Raw genomic sequence first — 18,700 nt, forward strand, 5'->3', positions numbered from 1 at the left:
AAGGCAGATCCACGTGGCAAGATAAGGTTATCAATCAGTGACCAATCACAAATCGCAACTTTGCCAACTTCTGATTGGACGAGATTATACAGCTCGTGCTGTGATTGGTCGCAGGATTATCTTGACTTGCGTTCTAAACTCAGAAGTCCAAGATGGCGTCTGTGGGCAAGAGTTTGTTACTGTTTCTCTGTCTCGTATCTTCCATTGTCTTTGTTACTCCAGTTGATATTCCAGACGAGTATAAGTTCAAGTACGAGGATGACGGGCTGTATGCCGAGGATTTTGACCTTGAAATTGGCAAGGGGCTGAAGACGTTCGAGAGGAATCTGGTAGGAATCTGGCTTATCGTTCCTTATTTTTGTGAACTACACCGCTTTGATCTTGCTTCTTCCACACTTTCCGCTTGTTTAATCGAACTCGTACATGTAGTACGGGAAAAACAGCATTTGCTACACGTGGGTGGCGTCTTCGGTTTGATTTTGTGGATGGTAGGAATGCGACAACAGAATCCAGATTATGCGCGATGCCAAAAGATAACGGTACTGATATGCGCGATACCACTACACACGTCTACAAATGTCGCTACGTACGATAGTTTCCAATGTGCAGTACAGAATTTTTGCTCTTTCAGATTGTAATTTCTCGCACAATCTGCGCAATCTGTGCAAAATCTTGAGAGTGCCATGAGAATTTCAGCCCATAAATTTTCATGAATATGGTTGTTGTATAATTAGTTCCACAAGTGACATTTGCATACTGACAGCAGGGAGCTTTTCACAGCAAATCATTTATGCATGCATTCATGTACATGGACCAGGTCAGTATGCAAATGACAGTCACAGTGATGGAATTTTTTATGAATTATTATCAGACCGGTATCATTTTGATACCATATCCTTAAATGTGCACGATGGTTTTAATTTTGTTTCACGGTGACCTCATACTGAAAATCATGACAAACTTTAAAAGCAAATTTGTATATTTTCATTACCAGAATTTTCATCAACAGACAAAAGCGAGTCGTACACTGTGAAACCTCCTTTCCCTTCCTATCCTTACAAATTTACCAACTTTTCAACTCTTTGGTTTCAGGATGATGTTTTCACATGCAGACTCTCCTACGAGATTCCAAAAGGAGAAACAGAGGTATGTATCACTATCAGGAAGCAAAACTTCAAAAGCCTATTTTTTAAAAATGTAATTACCTTTGCCAGAATAGCTAAGATTATGTTTTAGGCGTTTGAGTCTGTCTGTCTGTCTGTCTGTGTGTTAACAGCATAACTTGAGAAGCCTTGGATGGATCCTGATGATATTTGGTAGGTGGGTAGGGGTCGGGAAAACGAAGGTCAAATTTGATAATGGGCCCCCTAGCGGCTTGCTTAGGTACTGCAGCGGTACCTCAATTTTTAATATCTCGTGTTCTTGACATGCTGTGGTCCTGATGAGTGGCAAATAGCCCCCGGACCAGAGAGTGAGTGCTGTGAGTCTGGGCTTCCTAGCGTCTTTTTTGTAACTGCAGGCGCCAGTTTTCCTTTCAGACTTTGGACGAAAAAAACTCGAGAACGTGTTGAAGGATCGTCATGATTTTTGAAATGTAGATAGAAAGAGTGATGACTTACATATTGGGATACTAATTATGTAAATCAACAGCTAATTTGCATAATTAATGAGGAAAGTTTATAAATCCACTGCTTTTCATGATGAGACTTTCAAACTTGTCACATATCTAGCTAGGAAGAGCGCGAGTGTAATTTTTTCGACTACTACTATATCTGCGCGATTCGACCTCTGCTTGGAGAGTAGCTGGGAAGGAGAGAAATGTCGATAGATATCAATTATGCAAATTACAACCTCATTTGCATAATTAATGAGAAAATATGAACGTTTTGACGGATTGTCATAATTTTTTGTATGTAGATAGCCAAAGTGAAGGCCTGCATAATGAGATACTAATTATGCAAATCAACAGCTAATTTGCATAATTAATGAGGAAAGTTTTATAAATACACTGCATTCCATGATAGGACCTTCAAACTTGTGACTGTCACATATGTAGCTGAGAAGGAGAGAAATGTCAATAGATATTAATTATGCAAATGAGGTCATCATTTGCATAATTAATGAGAAATATGAACGTGTTGAAGAATCGTCACGATTTTTGGTATGTAGGTAGCCTAAGTGAAAACGTTCATAATGAGATACCAATTATGCACCATTAATTTGTATAATCAATGGTGAAATCTAATGAACCAACTTCAGGCATATAAAATAAAATGTAATGAGTAAGACATATATGTCTACATAACAAGCCTGGTTTATTTGGCAAAGGTATGTGTTCGTGGAACTCTAGTTTTATAAATAGTTTGAGTATGTGATTTCATAATAAAGCTACTACGCTGTACCTGTTTCGCCCCTAGCAAGCTGGTAGAGCTGATGGTGAGGTATATATTATATATGTATAAAATTGTATATCATCAGGGCTCGAAATACCACCTGTATGCTGGTAAGATTGGAGCTGTGCAGGTATTTCTGGTGTCTACCTGCACCTAACCTGCACTGGTCCATTTACTGGGATTTATACATAAATGTCATATGTATGATGTAGGTAATATACTATGTGGATTGTTGTTATCAATATTAGAAAAAAAAAGCAATGGTTCCTGAACAATTTTAGTATGATCCATACTTCCTAAATTCACAGAGGTGCAGGTAAGGTTTGTCTGGTGCAGATAATTTTCAATGTTTCATATATCTATCTATCTATCTATCTATATATATATATATGTATATGTACAGTCAAACCTGTATTAGCGGCCACCTTTGCATAGCAGCCACCTGGCCATAGTGGCCACTTTTTGTCGGTCCCTTGGATTCGTAATTATTAAGAAATAGGCTTAGCAGCCACCTGTCCAACGCGGCCATGGCCACACGATTTCCGGTCCCGTTGATACAGAAACAAGTTGCCTATTGCAACCATACTGCAGCCTTATGTCACCCTGCACCGAGTTTGAAATTGTAGTTTGCAAGGATTTGTAGTTCCTGACAGGGTCATTTTGGCGGTAGCAGAAGGTATGCATGCCTTGAGCATTAAAGTGCAAGTCTTTGTTGGTGAATTTACCGATCGAGACAATGCTACTTGCCGTTGGTGAGAAAGATTAGTGGGAACTGAAATCATGTGTAGCTTGCTCATGGTCAATTGATCAACATTTTCTTTACAGGGGCCACCTGTCTATAGTGGCCATATTTCTCCAGCCCCTTGAGTGGTCGCTATAGACAGGTTTGACTGTATATGATAAAACACAATATCTGTCTTGTTTTATTCTAAGAAAATTATCAAATTTAAAAAGTATTGAAGTGATAAGAATGAATGTTAATGAACAAGAATAACAGAGATTTGCCAAATAAAAGTTACTCAAGCAACTGAATGTGGTTTTGGAAAATAGAAATGGTCTATGACCCTTTTCAAAATCAGATCCAGTTGCTTGAATAACTATTTTTTAGCTTGTCTTATTACCTGAATGTTTAACCTTCATTGACGTAACAACATATTGTGAACCATAGACACCTGGATGTGATGTGTATTAAACCTTCATTGATGTAACAACAGAGATGTAAATTGACAAAGATAAGTGCACAACTTTCTTCTAACTTTCATTATGTGTATTTATACCAGGATAGCAAAAGGAGTACTTTAATTTTTACTAAAACGGTATTCTGTTGGCAGGAATGACACGTTACACTGTCTTAGAGTCCGGATTTAACAGCCTATTCCTGAAACATTGAGGGGTAATATTGCCTTTCTTCTGGAAAGAGAGTGATGATATCATTGTTCCTTTTGTTTCAGACATGGAGGTTTACACTTAATACAGCTGCGGACAAAAGCTCATACTCTTGCTTCGCAGAGAGGTATATTACAGAGTCACATTTCTCGGCTTGCTACCCTTTTGCCTTTGTTATGAACTCTGTTTTGTAACAGAATGGCATGTGATAACCAGAGGGCTGTGGTTGTAGTCACAGTGTGATACGGCTTCCTACAGGTTTGGATGAGAAGGAAAAATAGTAAAAAGGAAAAAGTAGTTTTTAAGATCAGCATCTTGCAATTCCTAGTGATGTTTGCCCTTTAATTCTCATCATTCCTTTTACTAGAAGTGTCTTTTATAATAATTCACAGGCCAATAACTTGTACTTAGAATTATTGGCAAGTAGCAACAATTTTGTCATCAGTCATTAGTCAGTGTTCTTACCAGGAATGTTTTCACAGCAGAAGGGCATCTTGGTAGGTGTGAGGGTCTGGGGGAATCCTCCCCCTGAAAATGTTTGAATTTATAAACCTCATAAACACTATTTCCTGCATTTTAAGGGCCAAATTTAGTGAAATACATTTTTTTTACCTTTGTTGCAAAACAACAACAAAATCCCCTTCGCTGGTAAAAACACAAGGTAGGGGCCCAAGCCAGTCAGCATAGGGGGTTCAAGTCACAGCATAGCTGAAAAGACCTGGCGAGAACATTGGCCATACCTAAATGTTGCTTAATCAATGACACAAATGCTGTGATTGTAATGGCTTGTCATTCTTGTACTTTTGATAGCATCACTGTTTCTGATTGCAAGTGACAGACTGATATGTTGAAGTATCAAATAGCAATGTACATGTTGAGCCCTATATTTTTGCCACAACAATATCTGTAAAATAAAACGCTTTCCAACTAGTTTTTTTTCACTGTGGCATCTGATAACTGGAATGACTATAATTATTGGTCCATAGTCCTGCATCTGTTTGTGTCTATATTGTTGCATAACATAGAATATGTAGGAGTTATGTTACATAACAATTACACTTGATTAATGATACCCATTCCTCACTTTTCTCCATAGGCCAGGCCCAAAAAATTCTGAGCTCAACTTCAAGCAGTTCAAAATGTCCCTGATAGGAGTCAAGGAAATCAACAATGGGGAGGCATATGTAAGCAAGATCATTCTTTGTAAGCTGTAAACATCTGTACAAAAACATTTGTACAAAAATATTATGTAAAATAATGCCTCACTGGCCATTCCTGATGTCATGTGGTATGGAGCAAAAAGTAAGATTTGTAAAATTTGAAACATTCCAGTATTCAGTGTGCTTAATACTGCCTCATACATGTAGTTATATTTGATACATCATCCAAGCGTACATGTACATGTATTGTAATTACTGACACTTGTATGTGTTAATTTCAGGGTGAGCCTTCTGTGTCACTACCAGCAGAGGAGTACATGGTAGACAAACACAAAATGGAAGGTAACATATCATCCTGAGTGTCCCAAGATAGGGTGATGCCTATAACTGATTTGAATGGCAACTACAGTCAAACCTGTATTAGCGGCCACCTTTGCATAGCGACCACCTGGCCATCGCTGTCACTTTTTGTAGGTCCCTTGCATTTTTTCCCATTGACCTAAGCATTAAGAAATAGTCTATGGCGGCCACCTGTCCAACACAGCCACGGCCACACGATTTACGGACCCGTAGATACAGAGACACTGCATATTGCGACCATACAGTGGCCGTATGTCACCCTGCGTTGAGTTTAAAATCATAGTTTGCGAGGGTGCAAGTCTTCTTTCGGCCAAATTTACCAACATTCCGCATGGCAATATCAGTTAGTTTCGGTAGATTTGACTTTGGCAGGGTCAGTTGAATTTTGAGACGGTCGAGGCAATGTTGCTTCGTTAGAAAGACTAGGGGGTACTGAAAACGTGTAACTTATAGTGGCCGCTATAGACAGGTTTGACTGTATTGGTAACATTCTCATGTTCACTGCCAAGAATTATGATTCATACATGTAAGGCATATGGGGTAAATTTTGTATGCTATAGTTACAATCATATTATTTGTATTGAGCCAACAGTTGTTTGAAAGCCCTCTTAGTATAGTAAGTTCTTTTGTTCACCTTAAGACTTTCTAAAGATCTGAACTGTTGTTTGCTGACTTTGCCAATCAATTTCCCTTTGCATGTCAGTTTCTGCAGTGCAGGGAAAGTTTAAAGGTCACATCAGCAGAATGCTAGCTGTTGGGAATCCCCACTTTCGCCATGAAGAGCTCTAAGGCAGTGCGTTGTTTTTGTTTGAACGTTGCTGTTCATTGAGACATAGCCAAACTGTCTCCTTGATTGGGGAAGCTCAATAGAAAGAGGCATGGATTATCTTTGATGTGATTGGCTAGGAAAGAGAATGGATTGTCCAATGACAATGCAGATAACTGGCTGATGATTTACAGAGCTATCAATGTCTGATCATTGCTGAATGTTGTGCATGCTCTGATGCTGCCACTTGTCTCCTTGTATTAGTTACATCTTTACCAGGAAAGTTCAAAGGTCATGTGAGCAGATTGTTTGCTGTGGCACTTATGCGCCATCCACATGAGGAACTTTAGTGCATCATGAACAACTATCTGCACCCCATTCTTCAGGTGCAGCGACAAGCCTACTTTTCAACGTGTTGTCAATCTTCTCCCTGCTAACTAACCTCCTTACTTGTACAAATTAGGTGTCAAGGACTTCCGCAGTTTGGAAAAGGTTAAATAACACTGTCATGAATCACTCCCTTGAAGCACATGATACAACTGTATGTACACCATCACTTTACTGACAAAACTCAATCACATTAAAATCTGCAGTAAGTATGTCACTCACCATCAGTCATCTAATCCTGTCATGACAAATTTGTCAACTATTTTCAACCCACAGGCCACTCTTAAACAAATTCAGTATAATATGACGAACCTTGCTTCTAAGTACTTTTAATTGAAAAGAATCAATGTTTTCAAGGATGTTGGCAGTGCAGTTTAACCTATACAACCTTTAAGCCTAACACACAAAGTTTGGTCGTTACTTTATCAATTCCATTGTATTGTATTGTAATGTAGTTCCTGCCTGCTTCCATCCCTGCATTATTCTGAAGTTAATATCAAAAGCATAAGTTTCCTTGTAGTTTTAGGTAATGCCCTTTTACTAGTATCTAGCTATTTTCCTTTGTCCAGGGGAGCCTTTTATCTTGTGGCAGTGAACAGAATGACAATTTATCTCTCTTTGAAGATGTCATGTTCTTTTGTACAACCAAGGAGGTTATCTTCTCAACAGATAACCTCCTTGGCATAACTAATGTTACCCGCATGATAATCGTTAATGAAGCTTATCAAGTCCATCTTCTGAATGAACCAATGAAACATTCACAAGAGTCAATTACTAAAAAAAACGCAGCCACGGTTCTTCACTCAGCAGCTTGTATCATTTGGAAAGCTACAGTTGAGAGTTCTTCCAAGAAGTTGGTCCAAATAAGCTGAAGGGTTTACGTCTGCATGACATTATAGGTATTCCAGCCTTTTTGAAACATTGTTGTCTTGCAGTGTTATCACTCGATGGATTCAAAGGTCACTTGAGCCGTTTGCTTGCTGTGGCACGCCCCCACAGTGTGCATGAAGAGCTGTAACGCCATCTACTGACCATAACAGGCACAGTATGTGAGACACTAACCCCATCACTTAACAAAACTTTTGTTATGTGTTCTGATGATAACTTATTGAAACTAGTGTTTCTAAAAAATCTCATTGTAGTTGAAAGCTTTTTTTTTCTACTTTTTACAAACTCAAGCTTTGAGAAAATGGAAATGCTATTGTCTAAGATACAAAATAGAGTCTTTACAAGCAATTTTCAGTGACCCCATTTTCTTACACAATGTTAGTTGAGGACACTGCGTTGATATGTTACATGGACTACCTTTTGATTCAATAAACTTTACACTAACACGTTCTCCTTATTTCAGTTTCATCTAGGCGAGGCAAGTTCAAGGGTAACCTGAGTCGTCTGGCAGCACTAGGCATACCCCTTCAGCCCCATACTGAACTGTGATGAGACAGTATTGTACTCTTCATCCCCTGATTTTTAAGGAAACTATCTTGTTGAATAGTTTTTTGTAGTACAACTAGCTGTAGTAGAGGTAGTATTTGTAACAGCATATTGTGAGATGTGCGGCAGCTTTTGCAATCGTATGGGTGCATGCCATTCTGTTGAATCATGGAAGGAACACTACCTCACAACCAATAACTTCATCAGCTTCACTAATCGGAGTCTTACTGTACATGTCCTACAGTTCTAGTCCTGCAGTGATCCAAGTGAGACAATGTTAAAAGATGCTTAATTTCCTTGACATGCTGTCCTTGGCACAACAGTCTCAATTTGAAACATAACACCTTATTCTTTGGCACAAGAGTCTGAATGTCAAACATAACACCTTTTTGCACTTAAACTTGCCACAAAAACAAAGACTGCCTTTTGTTGAACAAGGTGTGCCTACTTATTTGTTAGTGTTGACTATGATGGTGCTTAATGTTGATGATAATGATATACATGTTTGCTGAAAACCATTTAAATGTTGGAGCTGAGTAACAAGTTAGTCAGACTGTACGGTGCTATTTTTCTTACTAACCCAAAGACTCTTACAAAAATACTTTGTAGTTGATTTCAGAGATGTAATGTACATGGTGAAGCAGTCAGTAGCTTTACCTACACTCTATGTCTATTCATATAGTTAGATAGAAAAATCTACACATTTATGCTACTTAAATGTCTGCCACAAATCATGTTAGTTGTTACAGTCAGAAAACAAAATCCATGGTAAGAATAGTTCTAGACAAATGATGTTCAGATTTGACATAAAGCATTAATGCATATTTTTCTACATTTTCATACTGCAGTATCAATGATTTATCAGATTTGTAATTAGAGATTCAAAAGTATGATGTACATTTAGCCTTCCCCAGACAGCATGGTCACACAGATGCTGGATAGAAATATGCTGTTACAAGCAAAACCTACAGATTATAACGAGTTTGCATGTTAAGAATGCCACAGTGTAGTTGACAACAGAAATTATTAGTAATAGTTTTTTTTTATTTGCATCTAGTAGAAGTATTGTGCACTTCTCCATTCTTTAAGGACTTTTTGAAATACAATTATCTGCACTTCTTTCTTACTCAGGAAGTTTTTTTTTATCAGAAGACCTAAATTTTTGTCTTGGTCACTTTACGTATGCCATTTCAAATGTGTCCAGCCTACATGTGTCTGTGACCGACTTGCTAGTATTTGGAACACATGTTACTGACGAAAACATTGATAATTTGATATGAAAACAGCAACATTTGGCGTTTCCTGTTTGCTAGATGCTTGGTTATTGAGTCTTTTACGTTACAATCATATTCACATTTTCCCAAGGAGTGGAACTGGGGACTACAAATGGCTGGTTGACATTGGTTTCTGTCCTGTTTTCCTGACCCTGAACTACTAGTTTTATCTGGTCACAAATGAAGGCATCCCAGCCTACTGACTTCTTAATGCCCTTCAGTCACAAGGAACACAGGCTGACAACTCATCCAGTAGTCGAAGAGTTCTGAGAAAGGGCGGTCGAATAGAGCTCCCAACACCACACCCTCGATAGCCTGATCGATCCACGTACACCCATCTTCGTTCCTTTTGTTAACATGTCCTTCTGATGATTTTGGCTGTTCATGACTTGCCATCGGTCCCAGTGATCTCTTTTGTAATGGCACTTTGTTTGGACAGTCATTGGGCAATCGGGCGTTGGCGAATGCATCATGTTCATCCGACCCACACTTTGTGTTGCTTTGCTCAGGACGGTTTTCTGATAGGCCCGCACAATTCAAACTTACATCCATAGACACAGACCTCCGTTTGGGCTTAGTGTCGTCGCCATTGCTTTGTTGTAAAGCGGGGTCAGGTGAGACGAATTGCGCAGTAACGTTTGGTGGCAAGGATGCTGGCGAAGAAACGGGATGGGTGGGATATGACTCTACTGATCCTGTAAGTAAAGACACGAGTATAGGCAGGGAGCTCGTAATGCAGGCATCAGGCGAGGTCGCAAATGGATTCACGACCTCAGGTTGGTGCTGCGGCAAAGGAGGCTGATAGGCAATCTCGTCTCTCCCAATTTGATTTGCGTTTCCTTTGGACTTCGTACAACTCTCCGTCATTACCTTAGAAGATGGCCTGTTAATGCTGGAAGGACGCAAGTCATGATTTAAGTCTGTATATGCATTAGCTTGATAATGTGTTTGAACTCCAACAACGCCATTGTCGCTCGTCAGGTATTGTCGCAATTTGACACATTCGGCACTTCTCTCCTCCTGTGGCGCGAGGGCACTCTTACATTGCACCATCATTGGCCTTTCTGCGATGCTGAACGCACGGATACCGTGAACAGGGACGATAACGTTACCTATAGGTATAAGCACCGTATGCTTACTTGTGTCCTCGCGAAATGGCTGACCATCTTGCAATTGAGCGGTGTTTGTGGACGAAGTAGCGGTTCCATGACGACGTGAGTCGTTAATCAACACTTGCTGTTCGTGCTGCAAGTTCACCGATGGGCTACCAGTGCACACCCGAGGCTGTAAGCAAGGTGGGGCCATACCCACTGACATTGTCTTCGCGTTATCTTCACTCCGGTCCCAACTAGTTCTGATGTAGCCAACCTGGTGACTCTCTCCCGCAGTAGTTATCATTTGGGTAGCCTCCCCTAAAGAACTTTGTGCGCTTTCTGCGACATTTTCTGGAGGACCTGAGACGTGCGGGGGAGACGCAGGAGAGAAACCAACAAAGGAGTTTGCGAAAAGTTGTGGTTTAGGACCTGGCATTTGCGTCAATGCATTTCTTGGAAGTGCCGTCCACTCCTGGCGGAACTCGAGCATATCACCTCTTGGTTGCTCGCTTAAGTCTGGAAGTTTGGGACCTTCTGTGCAAGTGGACACGTTTGTCCTCTGGACGTCACGGGAAGACGACAACATTCTAGTGTCTATTTCTGCTGGTTGGGTTTGACTGAGTCTTATCCGCTTTACAAGAGGTTCTGTGCCAATGCTGCGTCCGCATTTCTGACTGTTGTCGAAGAACGCAAATTTGGCACTACTACCGGATGCCGAAAGGTCGAGAGGTTCTTCGTCTATTTGCGGGCCGTAACCCAGCTTGTCGGCAGGGTTCGTTGGCCCGATGCCTGGTCGAACAAACGTGGGTTGTGGAGCGGTCACGTATTCATTGTCAGTGTTTCCCATCCTGTGAATGTATGGTGAACTACTATGGTCAAAAGCGATGAAGTGCCGCTGTGGCGGTCGAAACCCTACGGGCCGTTCCGGCTGCATTCCTGCATGATATGAACGGTTACGTGCGAATGCCAGGGTGTGTGTCGTCGGTTCGTGCGCTTTGGAGACGTGGGAGGGCGGCAGTTGGTAGGGGAATGTGGGAGTCCTTGCATTCAAATAATTTGTACGTGTATAAATGCTGCCGGAGGCCGTTGAACTACATCGGCGCAAAGGCAAACAGTCTGGACAGAAACATGTTTCCCTACCTCTAGATATCCGAAAGTCTTCCAAGTCTGGTCTTTCGACACATGCGTTTGGTTGAAGTGGTATCAATTCTCCGGGTCCAAATCTACTGCTTTTGAATGACGTCGTTTCCGCCGTGATTATTGGAGTTGTATCCACAGGTACATAAGGAGCTCCATGCGAGTGAAAATCTGTGTAGCAGTTTCTAGTTGGCCTGGCGTCTTCAAGCATGTTGTTGAAAGACTCCATATCCGACGATGGATTTGCCCTGCAAAGTGAATTGAAAATGCTCACTGATCAGAAATCTAGGCACTTGAGCCGCCATCTCAGAGCAAGTTGCACCAAAACATGACCATATTAGAAACCGCGAAGTGACGTATGCAGGGTGGAGCACTTCTTTACTCTATGCTCCAGACAGTACACGATTCCAGACATAACACACTGGGTATTTCAAGGTTGTTGGCCGGGCAGTTTAACCTATACAACCTGTAAATCTAACACACAAAGTTTGGTTGTTACTTTATCAATTCCATTGTATAGTATTGTTTGTGCGCATCGCAGTTGAGTGACAGCTAGTGAGTGGGATCGGAAGGATGGCCGCAAAGATCAGACTTGTCGGAGTGGCAGGAAGATAGAGTTGTTAGACCAATTCTTAATTTGGCATAATAGTCCAGGTCTTGGAAAAGGCTACTGATTTGCGGGGATGTATAGTTTTTGGTTTGTCTATATTATCCATATTTTTGAATTTTCCATATGCTAGTCACGTTTACCATAGAATGACTGGGAGTTGTCGATGGAAACATGTGATGTTAATCAAAACCTTATTTGCATGATTTTTTAATGTTCCTCTCAGTGATAGTACATTCGATAGTACAATTGCTGCTTATGTGAGTGGGTCGTATAAGAAACGGACATTCAAGAATTTCTCTACCAACATAGTCTCGCATTTGCTGGGACATTTCGGCACTTTCTTTGGCTACCCACCATCAGTCATCATGAAAGCGTATTGACATGTATTACAGATAGCATATAGTCTTGAATGGCAATAAACAGGTTTTCCAATGATAATTGTTAGTCATTTTCTTCAAATAAAGAACGCTTCACGAAAAATGAATGTAGGGAGACAGAAAGTTAATGTTGGAATATAATCCTACCGCGAAACCATGGCACAGCGAATATGACATGTGTTTTGTAATTTTACTTTACTGCAGTATTGTTTCTATCACAAACTCCAAACACTGCGAAAACTTCCGTTTCCTTCCTACCACGAAATTAATCCCCGCGACAATAAGTGATACCCAATTGGGTAATTGTGTAGTTTGCGGTTCCGAGCGTTGTATTTTGAGGCCGATAGCCCGGTTGCGCGTCGGTCGACGTTTTAGGTATCCGATGTCACGGTCACCTCTCGCTCGTTATTTTACGTTGCAACGTCGCTGTTTGAAAACCGACATCGCTTTTTTGAAACCCGACGTCGAAGCTCTTTCGAAATCCGACGTCGGTTTTGAAAATACACGTCGCTTTCTAAAACTGACGTCGGTTCTCAAAAACCACATCGCTTTGAACACCGATGTCGGTTTTGAAAAACCACATCGCTTTGAAAACCGACGTCGATTCTAAAAAACAACATCGCTTTGAAAACCGACGTCGGTTTTGAAAAACTACATCGCTTTGAAAACCGACGTCGGTTTTGAAAAACTACATCGAGGATTAACTCCAGGGGGAGGGGCCTTTTACACCTTTCATTCACACCAACCAAACACAGATGTGTATTTGTTATCAAACCCACCATGGATCGACTAGTTAGGCATATTGCCTGCCCTTACGCCCCAGACAGAGATTCGGCTCCGAGCAGTTGGGAAAAATTTGAGACTTTATCATATGCCTCTTTCTTGTCCCGCCCTTGTTGGGGAGGGCGGACGAAAGACGCGGCACATAACAATGCCGCAATTATGCTCCCAAACCTCTGCAAGGAGCTTCCGACTGGTTTTGACATTTTTTTCCAGCCGGTTTTGTCGGGCCTTCTTTTTTGTTTAAACTTCCTCTTTAAACACTTGGTTTGGCGACATAGCAAAATGAAATAAAAAAACAACGTTAAAACCAGTCCTTTTGCGTGGGGAGTACATATCACCGTGAACTAAGCTATATTTACCTTACACTCCTACAGGGCAAAAATTCTACATAGATGTGTATTACACTATGTGTATTATACTGTATCTCTCCAAGCAGAGGTTGCGCTTCGGCTGTTTTTCATGTGTTTTAGGCCTTTTTGTGGGGCTTTCAATTTTGTACAGGAGCCTTCATGTTCGCCGGCCAAACAGACGTGAAGAAAACAATACACAATAGAAAGCCCAGCAAAGAGACCCAACTGAACACGTCAAAAACTGGCGAAAACACCATTGCTTGGAGAGTACACTAACATGTCTAGACCTGTCAGTTAGCGGTGGTTGGAAGAACATTACTTAACTATAATGTCTCTTATCACGCCAAGGAAATATTGCTTTCACCAAGGAGGTTATATAACCTCCTTGCTTTCACTAATCTAAGAGAATCGTTGCTGACTCACTTTGTATCAACTTATCTGGCGGCATCAGGTTGCTGTACATGTGCGAGCTTTGTGTGTGTTGTCTGCTGTTTCTCTTAATTTGGGCAAACTATTGCTCAAATAAAGCAGAAAAGTATTAACCTGAAATAATCTCTTTGATATCTAAGCCTTCAATTTAAAAAAAATATATATATATTTCATCTCTTTAATGTCATTAAATACATTGCCAGTAAGAGCTCATATAAACATAGAGCCATTTGCTTATGGGATCCCTTTCACCGCTGAGCTACAAATGTATATATACCTTACCCTCCTTCCGGGCCCCAAAATCTACATGTGAATCGCTACTTACAGCGTTACTATTTCTCCCCAATCAGAGGTTTTTGCGGTTTTTGACGTGTTTCTGGGCCTTCTTGTTGGGCTTTACATTCTGTACAGTTGACTTCGTGTCCGCCAGCCAAACAGACATGAAGAAAACAATTCTAATTCTAATAAGTCTAATTCCAGATAGAACCCCTGAGAATGCAGGAAATGGCGTCTCAAAGGGTCCATATTTCAAAATTTCTCCGAGCCTCCCGGCCCTCGGCTCTGAACACTGGAACAGGGTAAAATATGTTGCGGAAGCGTTGCCCTCAAAAACTTTACCACTCATACAGATTTCAGTGTCAAGCTTAGTTTCGGGCAAAAAGTACTCCTAGAATGCAGAAAATGAGGTTTCTCCCTTGCGAAGGCTTGCGCCTTTGGCGCTTACGACGACATTGCGAAAATATGTTAGGGGCGTGAGTTTTCCGGCACAAAAAACCTTTTCTCTCTAAGAAAATGTTATATCTGATTTAGCTTCGTCTTACAGCAAAATCTGTCCTTCAAAAGGTAGCAAATGGCGTTTCAGACGGTCCAGATTTTAAAATTTCTCCGGACTTATATTACAACGTCTCGTGCCTTCCGAGCTCGAATCGAAATGGTAAAATATGTCGGCGGCTCTTGGGGTGGAGGCCAAAAGCTATAACCAAGGAGCTTTTATCAGGTAAAAGCTCCTTGCTATAACCATGTGTAATTAGATGAAAATGTCAAAATCAACCTAGCTTAGTCGGTCGGCAAAATTTGCCGAAAAATGCAGGAAATAGAATTTAAGAGGGTCTTGATTTTGAAATTTTCCCGGGGGAGCATACCCCCGGACCCCCCTAGGATGCATCGCGGCTCCGGCGCTCCATGTGCTGAAACAATAGTTCAATCCCTCCATGAGAAATTTGCTGCCGCCGTCTCTGTGGCGGGCCGGGAACTCTAGATCTGCCTGTCATGGACATTGTCCCTGTCATTCCTCCAGGTTCCGGGTACCTTTTGCTTCTCACAATGTCAATAGTCGGATATTTTCTCACAATGTCAATAGTCGGATATTTTCACCCATTTTCACCCCTACTCTAGCGCTGTATGGATAGGAATGCACGTCAATGTTACGTAAGTGTTATGCGTTGTATTAAACTCCTTCTGAATTTACCGTTAAGCGTTACCGGGCCTCCTGAATTTACCGTTAAGCGTTACCGGGCCTCCTGAATTCACCGTTAATCGTTACCAAGATCCCCCCATGCAGACCCTCACCTAGGCGAATAGTTGCTCGCTCACTTTTTCTCAAATTACTTCTCAAGGAGCATCAGATCAGGTTGTTGTATGTGAGCTTGATATGTGAGTGTCCGTTGCTTCCTTACACTTTGGCAAACTATTGACCAATTAAAGCAGAGCTCTAGAGAAGCAAACAAGCTTTCTATTGATATGTAATACAATGAAATTGATGCAGAAACAACGGAAATATGATCAATCGAAGTTGATATTCCAAACTTTTTGTGCCGAGTTGAGTACTTACTTAGTTTACATCTTGCTGATACTAAGACAGATATGTATTCTGGAATTTCTGGAATGCTGAAAAACGACTTTTAGATTTAAGCGAAAGGAATCAAAACTAGAAAGGTAATATTTGCAAGCAAATACAGAATGGTACCTTCACATGTTGTAGTCTAACACTGGCAACTGTTTTGTTCATTCTTATTTGAACACGTTTCTAAATGTAGTGACCCAAGCCCCTGTAGATCTGACATTTGCTACATTATGTAACCGGACACCACATGGTGCCTGCTACTTTACCGGTTACCATGGTGACAGCCGTCTGGTCCAGGTCGTTGACCTTATTTGTGCGGAGAAGAAGAAACAAAGCAAAAACAGATATGTTCCCTTCTGTGAAGGTAACATAATAATGGCGACGGCAACACAGTCGATATCACCGATCTGGAAATAATTCTATCAGATACTAGTCTTCATCACACAAATAGCACTTCATATTTTGCCAACTTTTAGCCTATTACTTTTGCTTGACTAAATCGACCCACCTAACATCCAGGTGTGGGATTCTGTGAGGCTAATGAAACCCGGGACAACGAGATAGTGACACCAAGGAGATTAAAAAAGGAACCTGCAATACAGTCTATAGGTGCAGAGGCGGCGGCACCAATTTTTAGTTGGGGCGGAAATGTTGTATAATCAAACCCCCTACTAGGAGGGCCCGGAGGCAAGCACGTGTCTAATCTAGACCCTCTGAAAGACTATTTCCTGTATTTTGATTGACAAGTTTTGCTGGTACATTAAGCTAAGGTTAGTGGCATTTCTATTAAAGATACACAAAATACACATGGTTTTAGCTTAATATATATAATACTAGGGTAACGCCCCAAAAATACAAACTAGGACGATGGTTCATTGTGCAATAGTTGTATCAGTGACAATGTAGGGAAATGTATAGACAACAAAATGTACAGTCTAATATATACGTTATATCACAACAATTCCAGTTACTACAATACTATAAACTACACTGAGTGCAATCTGCGGGAATAAAGGGAACTATAACATACATCAGATTGAGAACTTCTATGCTATTATCGACATAATATTTGTCAAACGTTATTTATGAATGGTGCCGTTTCTTTGTTGCATGGCGTGATAATTGTATTGACCTAGGTGGATAGATATGGAGTCATGACATGATAAAAGTATATTGAAGGTGTCATCACATGTGTGTGGTAGACATACATTGGACTTACATGTGATTGATCGCATTAACATCTGTCTCTCTTCATTGTATGTAGGACAAGTCATAATGAAATGATAATCATCTTCAATGCTAGTGTCATCTTGACATGAAGGACATAGTCTCTGATCTGTTGGTATATTATGTTGACGACCTTTATCGATTTCGAGGCAGTGTGCACTTATTCTCAGTTTGGTAATGCTGTTCACAAAATATTTGTTTTGAATAGATAAGAGGTAGTTTCTATAACGAACTGAGATTTTATTTTAGAATACGCTTTGAGTTTATTGTTCTTTTTTATTTTTTTGTTTCCATTCAAAGAGGAATGTGTCCTTCATGCGTTCTTTGAATGTGTTTCCAAAATATTTGCGTCAACGGTAGGGTTGAGCCAAATATTTCGGAATCTATGTCGCCTTAGCATATCTTGAACATGTGCAGCTCAAGCTTTGTGTCCTTCGACAGCTACATCGTGATTTTTTCACAGTTCTAGTCTGTCATTAGACATGTTCTGCAGCCTGAGCCAATATTTTATCAGATGAGTCTGGGTGTCAATGTATAATGGGAAAGCTCCTAGTTCTCCCCATACCGCGGCGTTGACGGAGCTTCTGGGAACACGGAGTAGTATTTTGTAGAGAACATATTCTAAGTCGGGAACTTCGTATGATGCTGTTGGTTGCTCTACCGACACGTTTTGGTTTCTTAGTATGTTCGAATTATGCATTATGTTTAGCTTGTCACTGTATTTCTTAAGACATATGAGTATATGGCGGCTGCAGTTAGGATCAGTTTTCCGATACAAATATACATGCATTTTCACCATTTCAAGCGCCGAAGGTACGAGCCGTCGCAAGGTAGTTTCGGGGAGTTTTTGAAATTTGCACCATCTGAAACGCCATTTCCTGCATTTTGAGAGACAGATTTTGCTCACAGATCAAGCTAAATCTTATGAAATTTCTAGAGAAAAAAAAAACATTTGAGGGCAAAGACATACCGCCCAAACATATTTTCACTACGTGAGCACCGAAGGCGCAAGCCGTCTGAAGGGCGGATAAACTTTTAAAATCTGGACCCTTTGAAACTTTTCATTTTCTGCATTTCAGGGGCACATTTTGCTTGTAAACGACGCTCCGGCAGCATATTTCCACCATGTTCAGCGCCGAAGGCGGGAGCCGTCCCAAGGGGGGACTTTAGAAATTTTGAAATCTGGTCCCCCTGAATCCCAATTTCCTGCAATTTTAGGGGCAAATTTTGCCGGTAGACTAGATTCAAAAGTGGAAATATCTTTTATTAGCAACAAGCTTTAACACCTTGACAATACATTCGATGAAATTTCAGTTGACCAGATAAATCGGAGAAAGATTAGGAGAATCAAAAGAAGTCGAGAGGTGAAACATGGCACATTTCTGAACTGTTTTTTTTTTACCATAAAGGACATTGAAATCATCTCTTGATTCGTAGAATCTTCTGACATCAATGATACATTAGTCTGTCAACTTTGCGGTGCGTGTTACAGTGCCTTACAGTGAACATTTGTCATCTTGTAACAATCAGGTATATCATCAACAGCGTAATCCTTTACCGCAGGTTTACATTCTTAGTTATGTTATATGTATCGGTGATATATGACGCTAGGGCCAATCTTATAGCGCTTACTTAATCTCCAAGCAGATTCCTCCGGTGGCATAAGACAGTAACATAAGCTGGCCGTCTC

At 40.7% G+C, this 18,700-nt stretch overlaps 2 protein-coding genes across 5 annotated transcripts in view; one reads left to right on the forward strand and one right to left on the reverse strand.

Annotated features, from left to right (window-relative positions):
- The window catches only part of LOC118431395 (myeloid-derived growth factor-like), a 25,593-nt gene extending 16,573 nt beyond the window's left edge, over positions 1 to 9,020 (forward strand). The window contains exons 2-8 of one of the 4 annotated variants that reach the window (XM_035842677.1): positions 223 to 329; positions 1,093 to 1,146; positions 3,845 to 3,906; positions 4,876 to 4,963; positions 5,221 to 5,281; positions 6,330 to 6,451; positions 7,804 to 9,020. In XM_035842677.1, coding sequence (XP_035698570.1) covers positions 223 to 329; positions 1,093 to 1,146; positions 3,845 to 3,906; positions 4,876 to 4,963; positions 5,221 to 5,281; positions 6,330 to 6,415 — 458 coding nt within the window. In that variant the 3' untranslated portion in view covers positions 6,416 to 6,451; positions 7,804 to 9,020. Of the gene's footprint in view, positions 1 to 117; positions 330 to 1,092; positions 1,147 to 3,844; positions 3,907 to 4,875; positions 4,964 to 5,220; positions 5,282 to 6,329; positions 6,452 to 7,387; positions 7,502 to 7,803 lie in introns of those variants that run through there. The other 3 variants (XM_035842694.1, XM_035842685.1, XM_035842689.1) reach the window with 3 other exon arrangements.
- LOC118431390 overlaps positions 8,928 to 18,700 on the reverse strand; it is a 34,398-nt gene continuing 24,625 nt past the window's right edge. The window contains exon 2 of the mRNA XM_035842581.1: positions 8,928 to 11,639. Within this exon, the coding sequence (XP_035698474.1) occupies positions 9,368 to 11,639 (2,272 nt within the window). The 3' untranslated portion in view covers positions 8,928 to 9,367. The remainder of the gene's footprint in view (positions 11,640 to 18,700) is intronic.

The sequence above is a fragment of the Branchiostoma floridae genome, chromosome 2, assembly GCF_000003815.2.
Source record: "Branchiostoma floridae strain S238N-H82 chromosome 2, Bfl_VNyyK, whole genome shotgun sequence".
NCBI lineage: Eukaryota > Metazoa > Chordata > Leptocardii > Amphioxiformes > Branchiostomatidae > Branchiostoma > Branchiostoma floridae.